Below are 25680 nucleotides of genomic sequence, written 5' to 3'. Positions count from 1 at the left end.
AGGAGGAAGAAAGAAAGAAAAAGAAAGAAAGAAAGAAAGAAGGAAAGAAAGAAAGAAGGAAAGAAGGAAAGAAAGAAGGAAAGAAAGAAGGAAAGAAAGAGAAAAAGGGAAGGAGGGAAGGAGGGAGAGGGAGTGAGGGAAGGAGGAAGGGAGGGAGGAAGGAAGGGAGGAAGGAATAGATGGAGTGGGAGGACTAGCCAATGTGGGACATGCTTTAAGGCCTGGAGCTGGCGATGGAGTTGGAAGTGCAGGTAGACGTGGAGTGAGCAGCTTTAGGCAACACTTAAGGTCTCATCACATCAGTTTCCCTAAGTGTATGTCAAAGGAGGCTCACCAGCTCTGAACGGAGTCTGTTCACTTCTTGGACCTGGCCAATGAGTTTCTCCTTCAGATTTTCCACCTGTCAACACAAAACCAAAGTTATGATAAGTTAGTCCTCCATCCTTATGGCATGCTCCCTGTGTGACCTTGGGTGGGTGACCTCTTTAAGCCTCAGTATCTTTTTTTAGGGGGAGGGGGATGGCCTCAGTATCTTTTCCTGTAAAATGATCTTATCATCTCCACTTGGGGTTTGCCTTCTGACTCAGTCTTTCCTAGAGGCAGGATGATGGCCTGGTTGACCTCCCTCTAGATTCTCCCCAAACCGTGATCTCCTCTTTGTCTTACAATTCTCTGGACCAAACAGATGGCCTGTCAGGGCCAACAGTGAACACACTGTGCTTTTTTATTTTTCCTCCTGAATGTTTCATTCATTAGGTTCTCTCTCCAAGGGAGATGAGACCCATATACTCCAGCTCTAGGAATCCACTTTGGAGTACAGGAGCAGAGCCATGAATAGGTTCTGAAGGGTCAAGAGAGTATGAAGAAGAAATACCCTACATTGTCCTACTCATGCTTCTACCCCCACCCCCACCTCCTTGACTGATTTTCCAGCTGGCCCATGCCTGTCAAAAGAAACTGGGTGTGGGAATTTTGCTAATTGTGAAAGAAGGCCTTTTGGATCCTGGTATTTGGATCCCAAGACTAATATCCACCTTGTAGGATAACTGTCTTCTATTAGGAATATTTATCATTTATAGTTATGTTGGGGGGGGGAGGGGGGGAATGTGAAGTATGACATGACTTGAATGTATCTAGAAGTACATAACAGTGAGTTGCATAACAAGGTCCACGTGGCCCTCCTACTCAATAAATTCCAGGGCTTCTCTCTCATTTCTTATATAGATTTACCTTCCCAAAAAAGAAAATTCTGAAATAAGCTTGGCTCCTTTCAGACAATTTTTGTTACATCTCTTAGCTAGCACAGCCATATTAATGGGACTCAAAATGTGGTCTCCCTACACCCACTTTCCCTAACACCAAGAACTTCCCTAGAAATTGTGATGACCTTTTTTTTTTTAAATTTAAATGCGGTTCTTAGAGTCAGGAAACTTGGGTTTAAAGCTGGACTCGGTCCCTAAACACTACATGACCATAGACAAAGCAATTTTAGGAGATTGAAGCCCCTTCTCCAATCCATCCACCCCACTGCTTCCAAAGTGATATTCCTGAAGTGTAAGTCACCCCCCTCCTCAATAAAGTCCAGTGGCTCCCTATTACCTTGAGGATCAGGTGGTGACTCCTCCATTTGGCATTTGAAGCCTTTGCAACCTGGTCCCAGTCTACCACTCCAGCCTGACTGTACATTACTGCCTTTCCACACCCACCACAGTCAAACCAAACCATATTTCTTACTGTTCCGCATACCTCACAATCTATTTCCCACTTCTGCATCATCATTGTACTGGCTCTCCCCATATCTAGAATATTCCTTTCTCCCCTGCCTCCCAGAAGTCCCTAATTTTCTTTTGAGGCACCTTCTACATGAAGTCTTTCCAGATCCCCCAAGCTACTAATGTTTCCTCCCCAAAATCACCTTATATCTACGAATACATGTATGTATATACACACACATATCTATGTGTGTAGGCATATGTGTGTGTGTGTGTGTTTGTATATGTATATACATATTGTCTTACCTAGTAAGTTCCTAGAGGTCAGGGATTTTTTTCACCTTTGTCTTTGTCTCCCCAGCACCTGGTATAGTGCCTGACAAATAATAGGTGTTTTATAAATGCTGGCACATATAGGTGCTTAATAAGTGCTGGCACATAATGGCCACTTAAGTGCTGGCATATAATAGGTGCTTAATAAGTGTTGGCACATAATAGGCTCTTAAGTGCTGGCACACAATAGGCACTTAATAAGTGCTGGTACACAATAGGCACTTAGTAAGTGCTGGCACATAATAGGCACTTAATAAATGCTTATTGATTAATCAACATAAAATCCTCTGTTTAGCTTTTAAGGTCCTTCATCACCTGGCCCCTTCCTACCTTTCCAGTCTTCTTCCTCCCATCCAATGACACCACCCTATTTGCTGTTCGTCCAACAAGACCCTCCATATCCTGAATTCTGGGCATTTCCACTGGCTGTGTCCCTTGCCTGGGATTCTCTCCTTCCCCAACTCCCCTTTCTGGCTTCCCTGCCTTCCTTTAGGTCTCAGTTAAAGTCCTCCCACTGTCTACAAGCAGCCTTGTCTGATCCTCTACAACCTTGATGCCTTCCCTCTGAGTCAGCCCCTCAATTTTCCTGTCTTGACATCCTGTTTGTACAGTCATTTGCTGTGACTGTGAGCTCTTTAAGAAATTGTTTTTGCTTTTCTTTGAATGCCCAAGGCATATAGTAGGCAGTTAATAAATGTTTGCTAACCTGACTTCTCTCTTTAAAATGGTTGAAACACTGGGCTGGGACATGGAATAAAATATGAAAACAAGGTTTCCCAAGAAAGTCTGGCCAAGCTCGACTCCTCTTCTCCGGCGTCACAACAGGAATGCTTGTGGAATTTCCTCATTGGCAAGATGGCAAAAAAGCCCATGTGGAGGGGGCCTCACCCCCTTCAAGAAAAAAAAAGCCTTGTTGCCAAAGACATAAACATTAAGTCATCTCCAAATATGACTCTTGTACAGGGTACAGGAGGAAAAGGGATACCTGTTCATCCGCTCGGGTTACATACACAGAAACGGGAGCCCAATTATTTAGCATTTAAGCACCAACCCGGTGTTTGGAGTTTACTGTCTACCCCGAGGGCTCCTCTCCGAGCCTGACAGACAACCTAATGCAGATGTAAAATACACGGTAAAGGTGAGCACATCTACCCTGGACGTCTCCTTTCACTGAGCAGAAATGCTCACCCTCTTCCTCAGTGGTTGGCTTCCGGAGAGGGTGGTCAGAAGAGTAGACGTTGCTCCCATGATTTGGAGAAGATCAGGGAAGAAGAGGAAACATTTGAGACAGGAAAGGAACAAGGTGGAAATCAAGGAAGCAGGAGGCCAAGATTGAGGAAAGTCAATCAATCAATTAAAAAAATTAACTAAAAAAAAGGGAAAGGAGATAGAAGGGGGGAGAAATAAGAATATGGAGTTGTGAAGATGCATGATGTCCAAGGGCGAGAGAGATAAACACCTTAAATCTGATCTGGAAGCAAGAGTGAGCTAGCGGAAGTCAGGAAATACTGTCATCCAAATCGTAAGGCAGAAAGGTATGCTCAACCTCCCCCCAGGTGGAGGTGGCTGAACAACAGAAAGGATGGAGGAGGGAAAGGTCAAAGTTAGGCTCAGGTGAAGGTATAGACCATCAAAACAATGAGTCTACGGATAGGATATAAAACTGGAAGAAATCTTTGCAATCCAAGATGGCGCCCGAAAGAGAGTTGGTCTTGGGAATAAATACCAAAATGGAAGATCCTAGAAATAATAGGGAGTCAATGCAATTTATCAGGTAGGGAAGGGAAGACCTGAGTTCAGATCCTGCCTCAGACAGCTGAGGGACAGAGGGAAAAGTTGCTTAACTTTGATGGGCCTCAGTTTCCTTCTCTGTAAAAATGACACAGTTGGATCTAATGTTTTTTTTATTAGGTTCCTTCCTGCCCTAAATCTGTGATCTAGATGAGCCTTTTCATGTTAGAAATAAAGCAGTTGAGGGCAAGAGAGATGAAGACATTTGCTAAAGGTGACACAAGGAAAAGGTCTAGATTTGAACCCAGATCCTTTGTGAAGTTGCTGCCACACCACGGTGCCTCTTAAAAAATTGTGCTCCAACTCAAGGCTCTCCCAAAGCCAAGCCATGAAGCTGAATTTTCCCAATTCTCAATGCAGAGACTGTTTCACAATTTTAAAGAAAAAAAAAAGGTTCATTTCCTCTGAATCTTATCTCAAAATTCAGATGCAATCTGACTGCTGATAGCATTGTGTCATGTCACTGTGGCCCTAGGACAAGAGACAGCTATGCACAGCTGTGCATTTGAGAGGTGCTGTTTAGTGGAAGGCATTGGCAGCCTAGATGTGGCTCTGAGGATGACCTGGGGGAAGGGAAGCTGAAAGAATGCATCAGGGAGTGACCTTTCTGGGTGAAAGGTAGACACCGGCTCCAAGGTAAGCAGCCAGATGGAGGGGGAGCCCCTGAGGAGCATAAGACTTCATTCAATGTACCTGGACAGGACAGGATAAGACATGTGGAAATGGCCTTAAGATAAACATGAGTCCTGAACTCAGGCCAGGAAGCTCAGGCCCACAGCTGAATTGAACTGACTTATGCAAGGTCACACAGCCGGTATGTGGTTGAACCAGATGGGCTGAATTCCCAGACCAGGGCTCTCTGTCCAGGATAGCCCAGCCTTTCTAAGTGGGACCCAAATTCTTATGGGTGACACCGAGTCGGGGCAGCCGAGCATGACCCCAGACTGACCTTGTCCCAGGAGGAGCTCTCTCTGGACAGCACTGACCACTTATCCCAAAAGGAGCTCAGCCTGCAGCCCGGGTTGGGGTGGAGGGGAGCATTTGGGGTCACGGGGAGCATTGTCTTCTCTTATCGGGATGATTGTGAAGGCTGTATATTTCACTGTAGCATCTACTTGTGCGTGAAACACATTCTGGAGATCTCTTAACATCCCATGCTCCTCTTTCCCAGGCTCTGAAACAGTCAGAGAAACTGAGTCATCCATTAGACCTCCTCACCTCACTGCCCTACCCATCTCCTGGGGAAAATGGGAAGTCTGAGCCTGTCCCTGATGCGATTCTCAGCATCAACCTCAGCAGAGACATTAGGTTGGGGTTTTTTAAAAAAGGTTATGAAAAAGCCGCCTGCCCTTCTCAGGTATGTATTTTCCCAGCCCTAAGGTGTGGCCATTTTACTTATCACTTTTTCAACATGTTAATTATCTTATTTCCTTGGCCTATATGCTAACGAACTGGTTATTTTCTAAATCAGGGGTGCTTAGCCTCTGGTATCCTGGTGTCCCCTGGGCAGTGTAGTGAGCCCTTCTTAAAGCAAGGATTTAAAAATACTTTTTTTTAAAAAACCACATAGAATTACAGAGGAAACCAATTGTAGTTAAATATAGTTATTAAAATGTGGGGAAAAAAAACAAGCAGACCCCAATCTGAGAACCCCTTCCTCTGAATGAAGCTGGATCAAGGCCCACCATTCCACCCAACGTTTTAAACTAAGCAAGCTGGAGGCCAGGTTCAAAGACAGCCGAGCCCATAGCTCCCATCCATAGGTCCCTGTCTTGAGGAACAGAAGGCGCTTGCATGCACGTGATTTCTTTTAGTTGCAAAATAAACCAAGACTTGGAAATGACAAATGTGTTTCTCAAAGTCACAAAGCTAGTAAGTTCGAGTCTGAACTTGAATCTGGGTCTCAAACGTCCAGGCTGAGGGTCTTCCTCTCCACTGTCTTAAATGGCACAAAGATGTGAAAAATCTTGGCTGCTTGAGAAGTAGGAAATTGTGAGAAGGGGTAAAGGAGGGTGAGCCTGGAGAAGAAAGGACTCTAGAAGGACTAGATGGCCACCATTTGAAGGGCTAGAGTTAATACTTTATGCTTGTTCGGCTTGGCTCCAGAGGGTTAAATGAGGAACAGGGAAGGAAATTAGAACTCAGTGACAGAGATCAGAAAAACTTCCTAGGAAAAAACAAGGGGGTCCCAAAAGTGAGATCCCCAGACATGGGGTTCTAAGCCTCAGGCTTATGAACTCAGTTTTTTAAAATGTATTTTGATGATTGCATTTCATTGTAATTGGTTTTCTTTGAAATCTTATGTGTTTAACAATCTGATTCTGGGGAATCCATAAGTTTCATCGACTATCACCCAGTGGATCCAGGACACGTACCCACCAAAAAGGCTGAGGCCCCTGCTGCAGAGGGAGTGGGATCACCTCACTAGGGGTCTTCCAGCCAAGACTGGATGACCATTTGTCAGGGACTCTGTAGATACAAGGATGGTTCTTTCTCAGGAATCTCCTGGTCTAGAAGGCGTCAGGGGGATCTTCCAGCTCTGAGATTTTGTCACATCTTTGAAGGTCAGAGAGAAGAAGAGGCTAAACTGGCCTGGAGTCATGTTCAATGCAGCTCAGGTACTAAGTAGCTGAGTGGCCCTAGGTAAGTCACTTAACCTCTGTCTGTCTCAGTATCATCATCTGTAAAATGGAGATCATAATAGTAACCTACCTCCCAGGGTTGTTGTGTGGATCAGATGAGATCATATTTGCAAAGCACCCTCAAAGCTTAAAGGGCTCTATAAATGCTGCTTACTATCATCATTGTCATTATTAAGACCATCTGTGCTGTCCAGACCAAGAGCATGGAACAAGAAATAAGAAAAAGATGCTTAGATTCTTAGTTCCTAACAAGAGCTTTAAACTGAGCTACGTAACAGAGATAAAGTGGGAGAACATTCACACCTGGAATGGGGGGGGTGGGTGGGCAGAAGTGGCTCCCTTCCTATATGATAATTACACTACTGATCCAACATCCGTGTGTGTTGGTTTTTTGGGGGGAGGTTGTTCTTCCATGAGCAGGAATGTGTTGCATTGAATGCGTTCACACCTTCCCCTGGTACACACAGTGCCTGACACAAAGTAGGTGCTTAGTAATGTTTATTGACTATTCTGGTCCATGTTACCCACACCGGAGGGGCACAAGACAGTGCCAAAAATTTCAGATTGCTAGAGGGACCTTTGAAATCAGCCAGTCCAAGGGTTTTTCAACCTTCTTGTGTGTCCTGGACCCCTTTGGTGACATGCTGGAGAACCAGCATAGACCCCTTCTTGGAAGTATATTCTCGAATTTTAAAAATACATAAGATTACAACAGGAACAAGAGGTTAATGAAAACAGAGATGTCCTTTTTTTCCATCCAAATTCACAGACCCCCTGAAATCTCATTGACCTATAGGTCAATGAACCTATAAATCCAGTCCAAATACCTCCATGATTAAAATGCCTCTGACCAGTAGTCCTCTGGCCTCTGCCTGAATACCCCCAGTAACGAGGGAGTCACTACTTCAGAGACAGCTCCTCCCATTACTAGATGGCTCCAATTGGTAAGAAGTTCTGCCTTCTGTAGAGCCTCAAACCTCAGAATCCAGATGATAAATTCCAAGATCTCAGAAACCTTTGGGATCAGTAGAGAGGTAGGGAAGATATACTAAGTGTGTGCACACTTGCTCACAGGTTCAGAAATTAGTACAAGCCCAAGAAAAGTGAAAGGCCCAGGGAGAGGCAGCTTGGCCCAATGGATAGGCCTCTACTAGACTTGAGACTCAGGAAGGCTTAGGTTCAAATCCCCATGCTCACAAGCCATGTGACCCTGGGCAAGTCACTGCTACCTCTCCGGCCCCCAATTTCCCTCTCTGTAAAATGAGGGATGGCCTCTATGGTTCCTTCCAGATCGGAATCCCTGAGCCTATGGCAGAGAAGTTTCCAGCTCCAACCCACCTTCCCAGCCTTATTTCATACCCTCTGGCACTTCCCAGATCTTGTCCCACCCCCAGGAAGAAGAGACTCTTCCTCCCTCCATCTCTCCAGCCACTGTTCCCATACCTTCTAACTTGTTTTATGGACAGAAGTGAAGGCAAGGCTCACTCCAGACTATAACCTCTTTGGGAAAGGGAAGGGTATTGTTTTTCAGCTTTCTAGCTCCAGCCCCAAGCATGGCATTTTTTAATTCCATCTATTCCATAGATATCTCTTTAGTGCCAGAGACTATCCAAAGGGAGACAAGACCCAGGGCTCACTGATAGAACAGTGAGGCTGGGGGGAAGAACACTAAATCTGGAGAGAGAAAGCCTGGGTCCGGATGCTGGGCATGCCCCTCATCAGCCTTGGAACCATGGGCAAATCACTTTACATCTAGGACCCCAATCTCCTCCTCTGTCAACTGTGAGGATCTGATGATGGTGATCACAATAATCACCACTCACATGGCATTTTTAAGGTTTGCAAAGCACATCACAGATGTTTCCTCACTTGAGATCCTCACAGCAACCCCATGAGAAGTGTGGTATCATTATTTTCATTTTACAGATGAGAAAAACTGAGGCATACTCACCCAGAGTGTAAGGCAGAATTTGAACTCGGATCTTCCTGACACCAAATCCCCAACACTCTAACCCACTGTACCCCCTAGTTGCCAAGATCCCTTCCTGTTCTAATAAGCTATCCTCCTATGAATTTGCAGTCCAATCAGAGGGAGGATAAGCATACAAGTAACTATGATACAAGCATAATGCCATGCATACAGTAGGTGCTTACTAATTGTCAGCTCGAAATGGATTAAAGGGAAAGAAGAGATTTTGAAGCTGGAATTTATTCTAGATCTCCTAATAGCCAGAGAGACAGCAGGCATGGGCTTCTTGGGGTGGGTTCACAAAGCTGCCCAAACCTCTGATTTCTGTGACAATGAGAAGCTTCCTTGGATGAGTGCTAGAAAAACCAAGAGATGAGGCTATGTAGCCGTTCTTAAAAGGAAGCAATTTTCTAATTCAGAACACAGATTGAAACCACCTGAGTTTGTACCAGCACCTAGCAGGCACTCCATAAATACTTACTGAATTAACTGTGACTCTTGGAATAAATCAGTCAAGAAGTATTTATTAAGCACTGACTGTGTCACATTAGATTGTAATGTCCTTGAGGGTAGGCACTGTCTTTTGCCTCTTTGTATTCCCAACACTTAGCGTAATGCCTGGCACATAGTAGGTGCTTAATAAATGTTGGTTGTTTGATCGGTCGATTGCCCAGAGGAGAGGAAATTGAGGTGTGATGTCATTAGAAAAGCTCACCTTCAATTCTGATTACTATTGAGGGTTTTTTATCTTATTTTTTTTAATTAAGTAAAAAAAAATGTGATGCTTAGGGATGTTTTAGGAAAGGTGAACACAAACTGGAGAAGACACGGTAGAAGCCTAGTTAAACCTCAAACCGATACCTGGCCTGCATCCTCAGAACTGGTTTAGGACATTGGAAGAAAGTTATGCATTAAATCAGAAATAGTGAATAGAACAGTGAAACGTTAGACAAGTGACCGAATTGGTGCTTATGTTCAGTAAGAAGAAGGGGAAAGGGAGTTACCCAAGAAATGACAAAGCTCCCCCAGACAAATACCAATTTCTTTTTAAAAGGTCATAAAATCAATATGTTGACCCCTTGCACCAAATCCAAGGTCACAACCAGTATGACCTCATAACGAATGGGGCCAGTTGGACTTATCCCATCTTTTTCTACAACAAAGATTGTCTTTGTCTTAATCTGGTAACCAGATCTGGAAGGCACGATAAGATTTCACCCCATAACATGCTTTTCTGTAAAGTAGGAAAATACACATGGTTATCGAGTGGGTGGAAGGTCAGAGCCCCATGGAGAGACGGTACAGAGAGGCGGGGAGCTGGGAACAACAGGGCCTGACCTTGGGCCCAGAGCTGCTGTGTATTTTCTTCAGCAAATGACCTAGATGGTGAAACACAATGTGCTCATTAGCTAATTCAGTGTGTGAATGACACCAGGCCAGGGGAGGCGACCGACACCTTCAAACACAAACTCCACTGTTCCATTTTGGTAAACTGGAGAAATGGTCAGACGAGACCAGAATGAATTAATCTGCTGAAGACAGATGCAGGGTATTCTAAGTGGACAAAATGTCGAAGTACAGGCTGGGAAAGGAGAGGCTTCATCACAGTACAACAAGACAGGATCGAGGAAATAATGGGGATTGAGAGGCAGGGAAGGGCAGTGGCAAGAACAGCTATTGTCTCTGGAGTGAAAGCATCCGGGTTAGAATTCTGGAGTGGCCCCCCATTATCTAAGGGACTGACCAGGAGCTAACAAGTCACTTCTCTTTAGGGCTCACTTTCCTCCAGGGCTAATCTAAGTGACCCCAAAGGCCCCTTTCCAGCTTTTAATCCTATGATCCAAGATACTTCCTAACAGAACAACTGGGAGAGAAAATTATGACCCAAAAAACTCCTTTACTCCTGCTTTGTAGGAAGCATGAAAATATTTCCCTTTGTCAGCTTTCTCTTTTGTTTTGAAAGAGGAAGGGAGGGAGGGAGGGAGGAAGGAAGAAGTAGTGAGAGGAAGGAAGGAAGGAAGGAAGGAAGGAAGGAAGGAAGGAAGGAAGGAAGGAAGGAGGAAGGGAGGGAGGGAGGAAGGGAGGGAGGGAGGAAAGAAGGGAGGAAGGAAAGAAGGGGAGGAAGGAAAGGAGGGGAGATAGAGAGGAAGAAAGGAGGAGGGAAGGAGGAAGAAAGGGAAGAAAGGAGGAGGAAAAAAGGGAGGAAGGGAGGCAGGGAGTAAGAGGGGAAGGAAAGAAGGAAGGAAGGAAGGGAGGGAGGGAGGGAAGGAGGAAGGAAGGAAGGAAAGAAGGAAGGAAGCAAGGAAAGAAGGAAGGAAGGAAGGGAAGGAGGGGGAGAAGGAAATCTCCAAGCTTTTAAACATAAGATCAAACAAACCATGCCTCTTTCAGTTAAAAGCTGAACCTTATCCACCAAGCCTGCAATCCCTCGCTCTGGAGAGACTGAGTCACTTGTCTCTAGCTGGCATTTCCACTACATTTCAAGAGTCTTATGAGTTTTGTAAATGAAGCTACACAACCTTCCAGAAAGACAGGTATTAACCCCTTGGGGGAAGCGTGCTGCTCAGGGCGTGAGTGGGGAAATTAGAAGAACATGCTCAGGAATCTCGATTCTTGCTGCAACTACTTGGCCTCCTGAGTCTGCTACCAAGCCCAAAGGAAGCAAAGGACCTCTTCTTTGGGAGGCCCTGACACAAGAAGGCACTCAGCAATTGGTCTTGGTACAACAGATGGTACAACAGTAGGAGAGATTTCTCATACTCCAGAGATCTCATGGGATTTCTAGCTGGGAAAAATCTTAGAAAACATTTTGTCCAGCCCCTTATTTTACAGAGAAGGAAAACAAAGCCCAGAGGTGGGGAATGACTTATCCAAGGTCATACAGTAAGTAGCCAGTTTAAACCAAGGTCTCCCAACTCCAAACCCAGTGCTTGTTCTTTGGAGTGAAACAATGTCCCACCTCTTGTTGGGACACAAACTCCCTGGCCCCATCTTTGATCTCTCCTTGGGCATCTGTTGATGGCAAGAGCCAGTACCTGAGCTTGCAGCTGAGTGGACACAGCTTGCTGGTCATTCTCCCGAAGGGCCAGCTTTTTCTGCAACGCCATTAACTGCTCCTGCAGCCGGCCCTTCTCTTCCTGGAGCTGGGACATGGACTCCACCATCTTCTGGATCATGGGTAACTGGCGGGTCCCAGGTAGGCCTGAGCACTTCCCGCTGCCGAAGAGCCTCCCACCTGTAACCAAAAGGAGCATCAGTGGGGGCCCCCCCACCTCACAGGGCTCCCTGGGGCAGGTAAAGGGCAAGGGTGGCTGGGCAAGTGCCAGGGGGGTTCAGGCAATGGCTCAGCATTATCACAAGCTTTCCTGGGCAGCTTAAGTGACTGGTCACAAGATCGATGGAAACAGAAATGAGGACATCAGGGGAGAGACCTAACGGAGAGCCAGGATGCCTGCCCAGGGAGCCAGTTCAGAATGGAAGACACACAAGGGACACCAGCTCCCGATGAACTCAGGGAGGGAGCATGGGAGCCAGGGTCGGGAACCTGCCTAAAAGAAAACTACTTCAGTGGATGGCTTACAGCTCCTTTATTCTCTAGTTCAGTGTGACGAGGGGCACAAGGTAGAAGGAGAAGGAAGCAAGGCCTCAGTAATTCTCTAGGCATCAGAGATGTACTAAAATGTTTCTTAGACGGGACCTCGGAAAGCGTCTGGTCATTTTACATCTAGCAATCCTGCCACTTTACAGATGGAGAAACTGAGTCTCAGACAGAGGAAATGGATTGCCCAAAATCTCACAGTAAATTAGTGCCAGAGACAAGACTCATACTTCACTCACTGCACCTTTTCTTCGAGTAAGGAATGTCTTTATTATACTCTGAGCATCTTAGGAGCTGGTTATTTTCCTAAATAAAGGAAACTGGAAGAATGGGGGCTGCTGATGTACCTTCACCCTGTGTGGGAGACCGGGTGTTGAAGCCTCAAAAAAGATTCTTCTTGGTGGCCGAAAAACCCTCCCAAAAATACGTAGAGAGAAAGGAAGGTCCAAATGTTCCTAGCCACTGAGGCAAGCAAGGCTCACCTGCATTTATGGAGCCCCAAGGGAAGTGGCAACCTGCATGGGAGGGGACCAAGTGGAAGTGGGTGTGTAGGCCATGTATGTTCGTATACCACAGCAACAAAGAGAAAGAAGGACAGAATGAGGGGCCGAGACAGAGGAGGGACACATTATGCCAGGCTTGAAACAACCACACCCTCCCCATGATGCTCACTCCCCACGCACCAGGGCCCAGTGGAATGTACAGAGTGACCACACAAGCATGTGAAGGTTATAAATACCGAGCTGCCCCTGTGCCTCGGGCCGAGGAGGAGAGCCTCTCCCACCGCCTCCCGAATTCCTGTCACCAGGAGCAAGAAAAGAGAGAGAAAGACAGACAGACACAGAAACAAGGCCCATGATACGTCGAAAGGATTTGGGATTTCCTCCCTCCCCACCTCCCACTATCCAAATAAGTCTAGGGTGCGCTGAGAATGGAGAACGAGAACCCCTTTGCCCCAGGATCAGCAGCAAATGGGACAGCTGAGTGTGGCAGATGCGGAGAGACAGGCAAACAAGGAGGCTGTCACTTTGCACAGAGATCTGCCACATGAGACAGAGGCAGCCCAAATCCAAGAATGCAACAATGAAGTGTCGAAGGGAAGCGGCTTAGAGCTGAGGGAAGCGCTTCCCCATCTCTGAGCCCCTCCTCTCCCTCCCCTTCCTCCTCCTCTTCTTCCTCTTCCTCCTTTCTCCTTAGCTGCTCCTTGGGTTCACTCAAAAGATTTGCAAGCTGGCAAAGGGTGGTTCCAGGCTTTTGTTAACAAAACCTTCTTTTAAGACCAAAACCACATTCCTCTATGGAAACTCCAAACCGAATGTTAGCTTCCATATCATTGCTGAAAAGCCTCAGCTTAGAGAAGGGGAAGGGAAGGAGGGCAGATTGCAACTGGAGGAGAAATAAAGTTTTCAGGAAAAATATACTGTAAACTCAGAAGGACTGAGTCCAAGGACAGAGAGGAGAGACAGAGAGACAGAGATGATAGAAAACATAGATTATAAAAAGAGATATAAGCAATAGGTGATAGATAGGATAGGGAAGTAGAGGAAAATAGAGCAATAGATTAATAGATGAAAGAGATAAATAATAGATATAGATACGAGATATGATAGAGGGATAGATGACAGACTGATATAGATATGAGACATGGATGGATGGATAGATAGATAGATAGATAGATAGATAGATAGATAGACAGATAGACGGATAGATGGATAGATGGATGGATGGACGGACGGACGGACGGACAGACGGACAGACAGACAGATAGATAGATAGATGGATAGATAGATAAATGGATAGATAAATGAATAGGTGAATAGATAGATAGATAGATAGATAGATAGATAGATAGATAGATGGATGGATGGATGGATAAAACATCAGCTAAGCGCTTACTATGTGCCAGGCACTGTGCTAAGCTCTCAAAGAAAAATCAAGCTAGGCAATTCCTGCTCTCAAGGAACTTACATTCTAACGGAGGTAGAACCACATATAAGGGAAGCCCGGAAAGGGGGCAGAGGGCACCCACGTAGGGCCACGTCAAGGAGATGTAGGAAGTTGGGCGGAGGCCTGGGCCCTGGCAAGATAGGGCAGGCAGAGGAAGAGTGTGGGGGCCGAGCCCTTTGTGAAAACATTGCCCAGTTTTAATTCTTTGTAGTGGCATTTCTCTCACATCAAACCTTGGTGAAAGTTAAGACCTTGTTCCCATCTGAGGGCAGAGATGAGGCTACAATTTGAACATTTGTCTTTTCTCCTTCAGGAGAGGGTCTGCCCACTGTTGCAATGTGTTTCCCTCCAGCAAACATTCCCTGGATGGGTAAAGGTTGGCATGATGAGGTGGTCAATGTAACCACTTGGCTCCTGCCAAGCAAACTTGGCTGGGAGTTTCTGAATGTCTCACACACACAGAGAGTTCATAGACAAAACTCCTACTAGCTGTCCTCGAGAGAGGAGGTGAGAAGAAATGATGGTCTAGAACCTCTGTGCAAAGTTCTAGGCAAGGGATCCATTTCTAAGCACCAGACAACCTGTGGGACCCTGTTCCCACTCCTCCTAAATCCCCGTGCCCAGGACTTTGCCAGGGCTCCTACTACGTGAGTATGGCATGAGGTGTTGAAACTTCTTATAGATCATGAAACTGAGGCCATGCATCCAGGACAGATCATTCCACAGTCAATCTTGGCCTAAGCTCTTTGTATTTTGTTCTAAGGATTTGGTTTGGCCTCTGTATGTTACACCTGGCCAGCCATTTGGAAATGACAGAGTCATCCAGGGACAGCAGCAGCAGCAGAAGCAAAAACAACCTTGGGTGCACTTGTGAGCATAAGAGGGTTTAAGGGGTAGATGAGCAAAGCTTTAGCAATGAGGAAGATCATGAGATCAGACCCGGTCCAGGATCAAAAGCAGAAGGCAAGATGGTGGGGAAGCACATAGTGACCCAGTGATTAGGTCCTGGCCCTTTAGAGAAGTCTCCCTCCCATCAGGGACCAGATTCAGGAGCCCCCTTCCCAGCCTCTGATCTCTAAGTAAGGTCTGCTAGAGGTCTCTTCTTAATGGGCCACTCCAGGCTGTCACCTCCAGTCGCAGCTGTAACTTCCTTATTCCTTCACCAATTTAATTTTTTTTCCTTTCCTCATCTGGATCTCACTCCTTTCCTAAAGCCCTCCACCTCTAGCTCCTCCCCTCACCCGCAGAACGCCCCAAGTCAGCAATCACAGGAGACAGCCAGCCCAGAGGAAGCCGATACAGCGTGAGGGGAAACCGAGCCACCTCGGAACCTGGGGAGTGGTTCCAGCCACCATACCCGGGCAAGTTCAGACACACAGTTAACTTTGGCAGAAAGGAGAAGGGAAGCAATGCACAGAGCCCTAACTTTTCTTTTTGAACACTTTCTGCCCAATATCTTCTGTTGGGGAGGATGCTACTTCATATGCAAACACCCTGGGCGCCCTACATTCCTTCTCTCTGCCCTGAGATAAGAAGTCAACAGAAGAAAGTGCAGCCAAGGAGGCTGGACAGTCATCATAGTTTACCTATCATCATTACCTCCAAAAAGGGGAGGGGCACAAAGACCCTTCTCTACACTCACAGGGCAGCAAACAAGTCGTGGGATCATAAATTTAGGGCTGTAAGGGACCTCAGACGCCATGCCAATTCAACCCTCTCATTTTTACAGATGGAGAAAATGCATCCCCTCTCCACAAGGTGAGTGACTTACCTAAGGTCACGCAGCTAATAAATAGTATAGCCAGGATTTGAACACAAGGCCTCAGATTCTAAACCCAGCATTCCTTCTACGGCAGCAATAGGCTTTGTCTCTTTTATCTGACTGGCCCAGAGATCTTTCACAAAGTGCTAGAATCAGAGGATGGGGATGAGATACCTTTCCACAACCAAGAAACTGTATCTTTGGGGCTACCATTCTTTCCTCCTCCCTACAAGAACCCAAGGCAAGACAAAAAAACACTGAAACTCAACCCCAGGGCTCAGTCACTGAAGCTGGTGATCACCTGGTTACAGGTGGGGAAGGAGAGGGGGTGGGGGCAGGGAGGGAAAGGTTATATAGCACAGGCAAAGAGTTTCTGAAAAGTGAGGGACCAGGAGCATTAGACTTACAATGAAGGGGTTAATTAGAGATGTCAGGAGTTTCAGCTAACCACTGACATGGATTCTTTCGGGGATGCACACCTGGTCTCAAAAATCCAGATGAAACGTAAGCCAGGCCTGGACTGTGCAAAGACGGGGAGAGGAGTGGACTTCGGGGCTGATCGCAGCATGACCTCCCTGCTCCCTACGGGCAGCTGAGCCAGTTACTGGCAGTTTTCCAAGCTGCCCCTACCTCCTGGCTATAAGCTGGCCCCTTCCACTCTTTACCTGGTTTCTCAACATTCATGGTGTGGGCTTCCTTTGCCTGGGCCGAGTCTCGGGCCCGCTTGGGGGCCAGTGCCGGCCTCTTCTGCTGTTTCTCCTCCTTCTTCTCCTGACTCTTGCATGCACACACCTTGTCCTGGAGTGCCTGCGGCCAAGACACAACCACAACTCCTGTAAAGGGCATTGCCACACTGGGAACAGAGATGCCGCAGCCTCGTGTCCTCAATGCCAAAGGGAGGAGGAGGAGGAGAAGGAGGAAGAGGAGGAACAGGAACCTCAGGGTCATCGAGTCACCCAGGAAGATGGTCAGGTGTCTGAAAATTCTCAGGTTACCCAATACCGCATGCCAAAGCTGAAAGGGACCTTGAGACAATCTGCCCCAACCTATGCCCTCATCTTGACATGGGAGGGCACGGACAAGAGCCACCTGGAATGGGCAGGTACGGAGGGGGCTCAGTCTTTATTTGTGCGGTCAGCATGCACTGAAGTCCTACCGAAAGCTGGGCAGGAACCTCAGAGGTCATTGGGTCCAACCCCTTCATTCTACAAATGAGGAAACCGAGGAAATGGTGATTGCCAGCTAGTAAGGATCTAAATAGAATTGGAATTCTTGTTAACTGTTCAGTAGCTTTTCAGTGACTCTTCGTGACCCCATTTAGGGTTTTCTTGGCAAAGATACTGGAGTGGTTTGTCATTTCCTTCTCCAGCTCATTTTACAGATGAGGAAACTGAGGCAAACAGGGGGAAAAGACCTGCCCAGTGTCTGAGACTGGATTGTAACTCAGGAAGCTGAGTCTTCCTGACTCCAAGCCCAGCACTCCATAAACTATGGTGGTCCCTAGCTGCCCTAAAAAAACAGGATCTGAACCCAGGTCCTCAGTGCCTCTCCATTAAGCCATGTACCAGCAGTCTCTTCTTGGGGCTCATGACAACCCTATGACTAAGGCTCTTAAGATAATCTTATCTCCATTTTATGGATAATTTGCATGAAGTCTAAGAGGTCAGTTGACTTTCTCTGGGTCTCACAGCTAGTACAGTATCAGACGTGGGATTGAAAACGAGGCCTTCCTGCCTCCACGGCTCACACCACATCCACTGCATGTGGCTTCTTTTTACAGTAGCCCAGAGAAAGGAGGCCACATTACTAGGATGTGGCAGAGCCAGGATGCCTGATGTCTTCCCACCAGGCAATGCTCCCCTATGCTCTTTCTACTCTCTCTGAAGATCCCTTGTAGCTTAGGTCTCTCTGTGTAGGGCCCATAATCTCCATTCATAGGAAAGCAATCTCTGGGTGATTTCGGCTCAAACTAACAGCACCTGGGCCTTCCCCCCCATGACATAGCGTCACTTCCCTTTAGCGGTCATCAATTCCCACAAACTCACTTTATAAAGGATGACTCAGGGGGTTACGATGACAGAGCTAGGACCATGCACCGACAGCCCAGCCTGCTGCTCCCACCACAACCCACCACCCAAGCTCAGCATGATGCTCTCAAGACTGCAGAGAGATCAGTCAAACACCATGGTCCAGTGAGCCCCCAAGCCCTCAGGACCCTGACTCATCAAAGCCACTTTGGAAAGGCAGCCACAGTGAAGGATGGCCATGGAAGGAGGCATGGAAGAAAGAAAAGAAAGAAGAGATGATGAACTTCAGTGGGCAGCGGGGACCCCCTCACAAAGGGACATTTTCCTGTCCAGAAACAGGCAAATGTAGGGAACGGGGGCGTGGTGAAGGTAGACAAGAAAGAAGAATTTTAGAAGGACAAGCATGGGCACGAAAAAGTTTGTACTTGGAAAAGTGGTGGTACTCTATTAATAATTAATAATTATGTAGCACTTCAAAGTTTGCAAGTTTATATATAGAGAGTTTATCTCATTTGTTGTTATGACTATTTTACAGATGAGGAAACTGAGGCAGAGGTTAAGTGACTTGTCCAAAGTCATACAGCCAGTAAATAACTGAGGTAGGGTTCAAACTCAGCTGTGCCCACCGTGCCACCTGGCAAGCTTCACTGCAGCAGTATCAGAGCTATTCAGTCCCTGTTTCTAGTGGCCCTCCAAAGTTGATCTCTGCCACCTTGGGTCTGCCAGAATGGCAGCTATTCACCCTCTTGTCTCAGATTCCCAAGAATGACCAGGCTCTCACAGGAAGGCACCTCTGATCCCAATGCACCCCCCTGTCCTTGGCAACCTGACCAGTTTCTATCTCTCTTGTGATGATGAGGTAATAAGCCTTAGTTCTCCAGCTGAAACTCTCATCTACCATCTCAAAGCACATGAAAACATAAGAAGTTTTCCCAGGAGCTAAAGAGGAAGTGGATTTTTCCAGACCCACTTTGTATCAGGAGAGAAGCCCGGAGGTTAAAAGCTCAGAGTTACCCAGCAACTCAGAAATGGAAATTGGAAACAGATTTTGCTGACTTCTAAGTCTTCCCTTCCAACCACAACACAGCCTTCTCTGTAATCAAAATCCAAGAAAACAACTGTCCCAGAACTGCAGGGCTGGAGCAAGGAGGTTACCAGGCAGTTCCTGCCCGCCCCCCTCCTTCGCTGCAGCAACGCCAGGCAAAGAGAGAAGCACCAAAAGCACTGCTCTAACCTTGTGCTTGTCCAGACCAGTTTCTCCCCAGATGTTACATAAAACAGGACGGGTTTGCCGCCGTTGCTGTTGTTGCCGTCGCACAAGAATACCAACCCCCACCCCAACACCCCCCTTTAGGCACAATGGATTTCAAAAAAGAGACATTTAGGTGCAAAAACTACTTGAACAAACTTCAGAAATGGTACCTTGGAACCCACGGAAGCTTCCTACCCTCAACAAACCGCTCAGCGCTTACGGGTGGAAATGAGGAACCTATGCTTCACTCCTGGGCTCGTACCCCCATGCTGTCCCGTCTGGTTTATTATTATTAATAATGATGGTGGTGGTGATGGTGGTGATGGTGGCAGCTAGCATTTAAGGTTTGCCAAGTCCTTGACAAACACCACCTCATTTATCATTACTGCAACCCTCTGAGGAAGATGCTCTTCTCATCCCCACTATTCAGACGAGGAACCTAAGGCTGAAAGTGGTCCAGAGACTGACCCAGGGTTGTGGTTATAATAACAGCTCACACTCAGGGCGTTAAGGCTTGCAAAGCACTTAAATATATATTATTATAGTAAGTAAAGTGTTTCACTTGAGGTCCTCACAACAGCCCTGTGAGGCTAGGGGGTGGGGACATGCTCCTATTTTTGCCATTTTATAGATAAAGAGACGGAGGCAGAGAGAGGCTAACCACAGGGTCACAGGAGCTGGTAAGTACTTGAAGCAGGACTCAAAGTCAGGCCTTCCTGACTCTGGGTCCCAACACTCAATGGCACGAGCACAGGGTAACATAAGTCTTTGCCTGGGTTTAGGCACACGTGCCAGCCTCCCTGTGCATTTAAACCAGGTAGGGATAAAAAGGGAAAGATCAGAAGGGGTCTTAGGCATCTCCCAGCCCAAAGCTTTCATTTTATAGAGGAAGAAACCAATCACAGGGCTAGCAGGTGGCAGGGCCAGGGACTCTTGACTCCCATTATCAATAATAACGAGCATTTATACAGCGTCTTAAGTTTGCAAAGCTCCCTGCCAATATTACCTCACTTAATCCTTACAACAAGCCTGTCAGGCAGGTGCGCTTATTTTCCCCACATAAGAGATGATGATATAAATAGTTGACACTTATATAGCACTTATTTTAATCAAATTTTACACATGGGAAACCAAGGCTGATGGTTAAGTGACTTGCCCAGGTCACATGGCTAGGAAGTAGCTGAGGCTGGATTCAAACTCAGTTCTTCCCCACTCCCAAATCTAGCACTCTATTCACTGAACCATGACCCCTCCACACACTGACTCTCATAGCAAATCTCTATGCCTGCAAGGGAAGGGAGCCCAAAGGGCCGAGAAGGCCACCGCCAGATCCGCCATCTTCCCTCGGGAAGAGCTGTGTCTTGGTAGGAATTCTCACTGGCCTACAACCCATGAAGCCCTTTTCTACCTTTTGCAGCACTTTGTGCAAGTTTTGGAACCGTGAAAGGGTGTGTGAATGGACCCCGATGCCACTGGCCAGGTTACCCAATGCCACCCGTCCTCCGTGAGGTGTGCCTGTGGAACTCAGCAGAAATGACTGACGGTCCCATCTATTTGTGTTCAACACCTTTGTCAGGGAGAGGTGGAGAACCTTCTGTCATCTCTTGTTAGATCTTTATGAGATATCTTAATAAGGCAAATTGCTTCACTTGTGCGAGCTCCCAGGGAGGATGTGTGCTTACCCAGGGTCATGGTCCTGCCACATAGAGGATATGGCAGGAAGATAGATCTCAATCTCTCCCCTGATAACCCTTTCCCCTGAGACACTTACAGTGGACAGAGCCCAGCATGCCAGGAGAACGGCCATTCTCCTCACCCTTCCTTCTGAAGACCCGAAGATTTCATCTCCCCCGGAGGTGAGTCCTTACCTGGACGGTCAGGTAGAGTCTCCGAGGGCTCCCAGGACCAGACCAGTCCACGCTGAGGGCTTGGCGCTGAGCTGGGGTCGGTCGGGTTGAGGTCTGGCCGGAATTCTCCTCACTGCCACCAACAGTATCCTTACTGAGCCCTTCCAGAAAATAAAACTCAGGTTAAAGAGATTTTACCAATCAATCAATCGGCATTATTTTTAAGTGCCTACTCTGTGCTAGGCACCGAATATATAAGTACAAAGAAGGAAACAGGCCCTGTGAATGATCTCCTTCAGAGTCTGGAAGCTGACATTGGATGTAACCTTACTGGCACCTCTTTCTTGGCCCATGCCCTAGTTCCTAGCCCCACCATCAGCCAGGTAGGCAAGGCTCAGTCATTTATCTTAGTGACTACAGGGCCAGAAGAAGAATTGACTGAACGTAAAGGAGTGACTCTCTTTTTGGAAAACTTTCTCAGCGGGCCATGACAGGCTTCCTCATTTTCCTCTGTGCCATGGTTTCCTAGAGCTTGGCTATTCCCTTTGTGGGCTATCTAGCTATTTCCCCACCTCCCCTTCTTGCTTTCTTATATTCAGCCCAGTTCAGTTGCTTAGTAGGACCCTAGTGAGTGTGAAAGTGGGTAAGGCAACACCAGGCCCCTTCTGCCACTTGTTAGCAGGTCTGTTCAAAGGGAGAGGTTAAAACTCATGGGTAAGTTGATTAACTGTGGGTTTTAGTTTCAATTATCTCAGCTACCCCCACCCCCTAAGTGCACTGATAACACTGTGTGGAAATCTCTCAGATGGAAATTTCACACCTGATTCCTAAGACCTCTCTGGACACTCATTAAAACAAATTCTTGCTGTGAGGCTTCACTCAGCTGTCTTTAAAAAAAAAAAAAAAGCCCTCTCTAATAGTCTAAAAAAAGACTTCACATGCTTTTTCAAGTCTCACCTCTTTGTTCCCTTGGCCTAAGGTCTGCTGAGAAGGGGCTGTCTCTTTGCAATAAGAGTTGGGTGGTACAACTGACTATGCCTTCTAGGCCGAGAAACATGTCAGCTCAGCCCATAGGAGGTCTGCCCTAGCCCTGGGATGATCAAATGGGTTAATATACGTCAGGTGCTTTGTGAATTTTAAAGCACAATATAAAATACAAGCTGTCATCATCATCACCATAGCTATTATTTTTTTCTAGGACCAAAGGAGACCAGGTCGACTTCCAAGCCACACTAGGGATTAGGGCCAGCCCTAAAGCAAATAAAACCAATGAGCTCTTAATTAGTCAATCTGATGGCCTTTTCTCAGTCCTTATCCTGTCTTAATACTGTTGGTCTTTCCAGAGTGGACGAAAACATTCTATGTTGCCCCATAATGAATGGGGACCTCCTTCTTGGGAAAGTGGGAAACCTCAGTTTTATCTCTGAGATCTGAAGGAAAATGGAAACAGACACAGAAGAGCTAACCTTTGAGGTATCTAGCATTCAAGGAAACTTCCCAAGGAACCTTTCTGTGGCCAGCCGACTAGCACGTCAAGGAACACCCTTGATGCCCACTTGAGATGTGTGAAACAAAAAGGGTTGATTCCCACCCACCCCAAAACAACAACAAACAACAAAAAGCCAACCCTTCTCCTTTGTTCTGTGGCCAAAAATAAATAAATAAACTGAATGCCAGGAGAGTCACCCAAGCCAGGCAGGAGAGCAGAGTCACATGTAGCTCCTGATTCCGGACAATGCTGCCTTTAAAACTCCACCAGACTATTTAGCTCACATCTCGATGGCCCTTAGTCAAGTCCCCCAACATCGGTGAAAGGGGAACAGGGAGGCTGGTGTGGCCCAGATAGATAGATCAAATGAGCTGCCCGAGGAGTCTGAGCTTGGGCAGCAGATGAGGTGAGCACACTGGGACTTCCCCGGTGCCTGTCCTTCGGGCTCCTTCCTGGGAAGCCCATTCCAGTACCTGGAACTAAGTACCCTGGAGAGAGCTGAGCATGAGGATCCCCTAGAGACCCCAAAACAGCAGCGGGATGCCCCGGACCATTCCCGTCCTCTCTGAACACAACCCACAAGCAGAGCCCCGAGCAGGATCAGATGTCACAAGCCTGCGAAGAAAACATTAACCAGACACTTCACTTACCTTGTTTACGAGTCCGAGAGAGAAATAAAAGTAGCAAAACCAAAAGCTTCCAGGTGAAGGACAAAGGGAAACCAGCCTAGGGCCACCTGGGCAGCCCAGACATCACACCTTTTTTTTTTCTTTCCCTTTTTTTTTTTTTTTGACTACGGATTGTTAACGTTTAACTTTCCTTTCAAGATTCTGCTCTGCAGTCAGAAAAAGAAAGGAGGATACCCAGATTCCCGGGGAGCCTCAGCTAGAGCTTTTGGGCAGCTCGTTGGTTACCCTGTAATTACCTGCCTGCTTATGACTGGGTTTAGGATTCAGTGGGAGACTTTAGTCTCATCTCTGGTATCTGGAGGAAAAAAAAAAAAACATTTTAAAAATGCGGACTCACCAGTTCTCCACCTCCCCTGGCTGGCGTGTGGGAAAGGGCGGGAGCACGGAGAGGCGGGGCTGGCCATCACAGGATCCCCACTGTCCTGGGCACAGCTTCCTTTCCACGGGGCCCTGGCAGAGGGAGCGGTGCCCGGATTCCAAGTCTTTAGAGATGTAATCATGGCACGGGGTTCAATGGCCCATAGGCTCCTGGGGACCTGAGGAGAAGGAGGAGAAAGCATGAAGAGAGGGTGGGCAGCCTGGCTTCCCAGGAAGAAGCAGCCCAGTCCCCGAGGCAGCTCCGTCCAAGAGGCTGGCTTCAGAACTTTACAAATGTGCACACAGAAGAGCCTTCCGAGTGAGGGTCTGGGGATGTGTCACCTGATCTGAGAACAGACAACAGCTGAAGCAGAGTCTCCCCCTCAGCCGCTAGCTGGGTCCCTCCCTGAGTGACCAGACGCAACCAAACAAGAAGGGGGGGGGGCTGGGATTTAATCCAGGCTCTTGTCCCCGAGGAAGAGGCCTTTCTTCAGTCACTGCCTGTTCTTTGGCCCTCATTTACTCAGCTACAAAATGAAGAGGTCAGGTCCCTCCAAGAGGGCCCAGAGGGAATGGGGGAAACCAGTCAGTTGAGTGAATTAACATGAAACAATCTTCATTATCCTGGTTAAAATGGAATCATCCCTGCGTGATTGTTTGAGAAAAAAGAAAACCTGTTAGATAGTATGCCCTCTCAGTCTCTGACTTTCCTGTGCCTCAGTTTCTCCACCGTGATGCCTGGCTGTGTGAGGGCATGCTTAAATATTCACAAACATATTCCTGAAAAGAATATAACGACAACTAACATTTTTACAGAGAGTTAAGTTCACTCAGCCATTCAGTCAATAAGCATTTATTAAGCACCTACTAGGCGCCAGGCATTCTACGAAGTGTTGGGAATACACAAAAAGAAAAGCCCACCGATGAGCTCACAACCTAATGGAGCGCAATAAACCTGACCTTGATGGGAAGGAGTCCCAAGAACGTGGGCCTGGCAGCCCAAGCCAGATGGGGCAGTAGGCCAGCAGTCAGGTGGTTAGCACGGGGCTTGGAGTGGTGAGAAGCCCATTCACCAAAGGGAAGATATTGGAACCTGGGGCACAGCCACTTTTGTCTTATGCGGGTTCTCACACTACTCTTTTCTCGTCCTTCCTCCATTTCTTCAGCCCTTCAATAAATTTCAACATGAGTACTCCCTCCATTGGTGCAAATTACAACCCACCGACCTTTCCTCATTCTAGTTGACTCTTGCCCACATCCCCCCCACCCCACCATGAATCATCCTCAAAGAGATTTACCCAGAATGCTGAGCACCTTCCTCCAGGTCTCTTCAAATCACTCAGGTACAAACACAGCCAGCAATCTGCCAAGGCGTTATCCCTGGCTCATGCCACATAACTGCTTTCCTAATGAGATGCTTTTCGGCTACCTTTCACATTGCTTCCTGCCCTCGAGTAATCAATGGGAATATGCAGGGGGCCAGCTTCACTTCTCCCGCCCCCATCTCCCCATTCCCTTCTGAGTAACCACAAGCTTGATTCCTCAGAGACTGGGCCATTCTGTGATCCACAGAATCCAGCATTGGAAGACTAGCAAGGTTTATAAGATATGTTTTTGTTTTAGGGAGAAGCTGAGGAATCAATACTAGAACTGGACAGTTTTACAAATGCAATCCGGCCCATTCTCCTCATCCCATTCAATTCTGTGCCTAACTCACCGAGCTGTGTTCCCGTCCAATCTAATCCAATCCAACAAACATATATGAATTACTGGATAAATACAGAACCCTGAGCTGGGGTAAAAAACACTCAACCAAAACCAAACCCCTGCCTTGATGGATCAAATACTCAACCAAAACCAAACTTCTGCCTTGATGGATCAAACACTCAACCAAAACAAACCACTACCTTGATGGATCAAACACTCAACAAAAATCAAACCCCTGCCTTGAAGGATCTTTCTAAAATATATGTTCAAATGATCCAGTTCACTGGGGTGCATATCATAGGCTGAATAATAAGAATCCTTCACTTGGTTGGGCTTTTTTTTCCACATGGATCATTATTCTGAACCCTCTCGAATTACTGTGAATCCTATTTAGGGGGCTTAAAAATGTTGCGGGTTTGATGCAAACACCCCATCTGAACACCTCCCTGTCAATAGCAGGCCTTCTTAACCTGGGCCCCATTCATTCATACCTATACTTATGCCTGTAGAGCATTGTTTGCAGAGGCTTACACAGTCTCTTCACGTATTTTCATTAAG

General features: G+C 47.0%; 1 protein-coding gene across 2 annotated transcripts in view; it reads right to left on the bottom strand.

Annotated features, from left to right (window-relative positions):
* Positions 1 to 23594, bottom strand: part of KIFC3 (kinesin family member C3) — a gene marked incomplete at its 5' end in the record, with an annotated part of 50871 nt that extends 27277 nt beyond the window's left edge. Inside the window, 5 exon segments of one of the 2 annotated variants that reach the window (XM_036750694.1) lie at positions 335 to 400; positions 11483 to 11682; positions 16420 to 16561; positions 20902 to 21041; positions 23396 to 23594. In XM_036750694.1, coding sequence (XP_036606589.1) covers positions 335 to 400; positions 11483 to 11682; positions 16420 to 16561; positions 20902 to 21041; positions 23396 to 23558 — 711 coding nt within the window. 2 annotated transcript variants of the gene reach the window in all.
* Positions 23595 to 25680: the final 2086 nt, after the last annotated feature.

Source organism: Trichosurus vulpecula, chromosome 3 (genome assembly GCF_011100635.1).
Source record: "Trichosurus vulpecula isolate mTriVul1 chromosome 3, mTriVul1.pri, whole genome shotgun sequence".
Taxonomy (NCBI): domain Eukaryota; kingdom Metazoa; phylum Chordata; class Mammalia; order Diprotodontia; family Phalangeridae; genus Trichosurus; species Trichosurus vulpecula.
The sequence above is the reverse complement of the archived record's forward strand: the minus strand, read 5'-3'. Positions and strand labels throughout refer to the sequence as shown.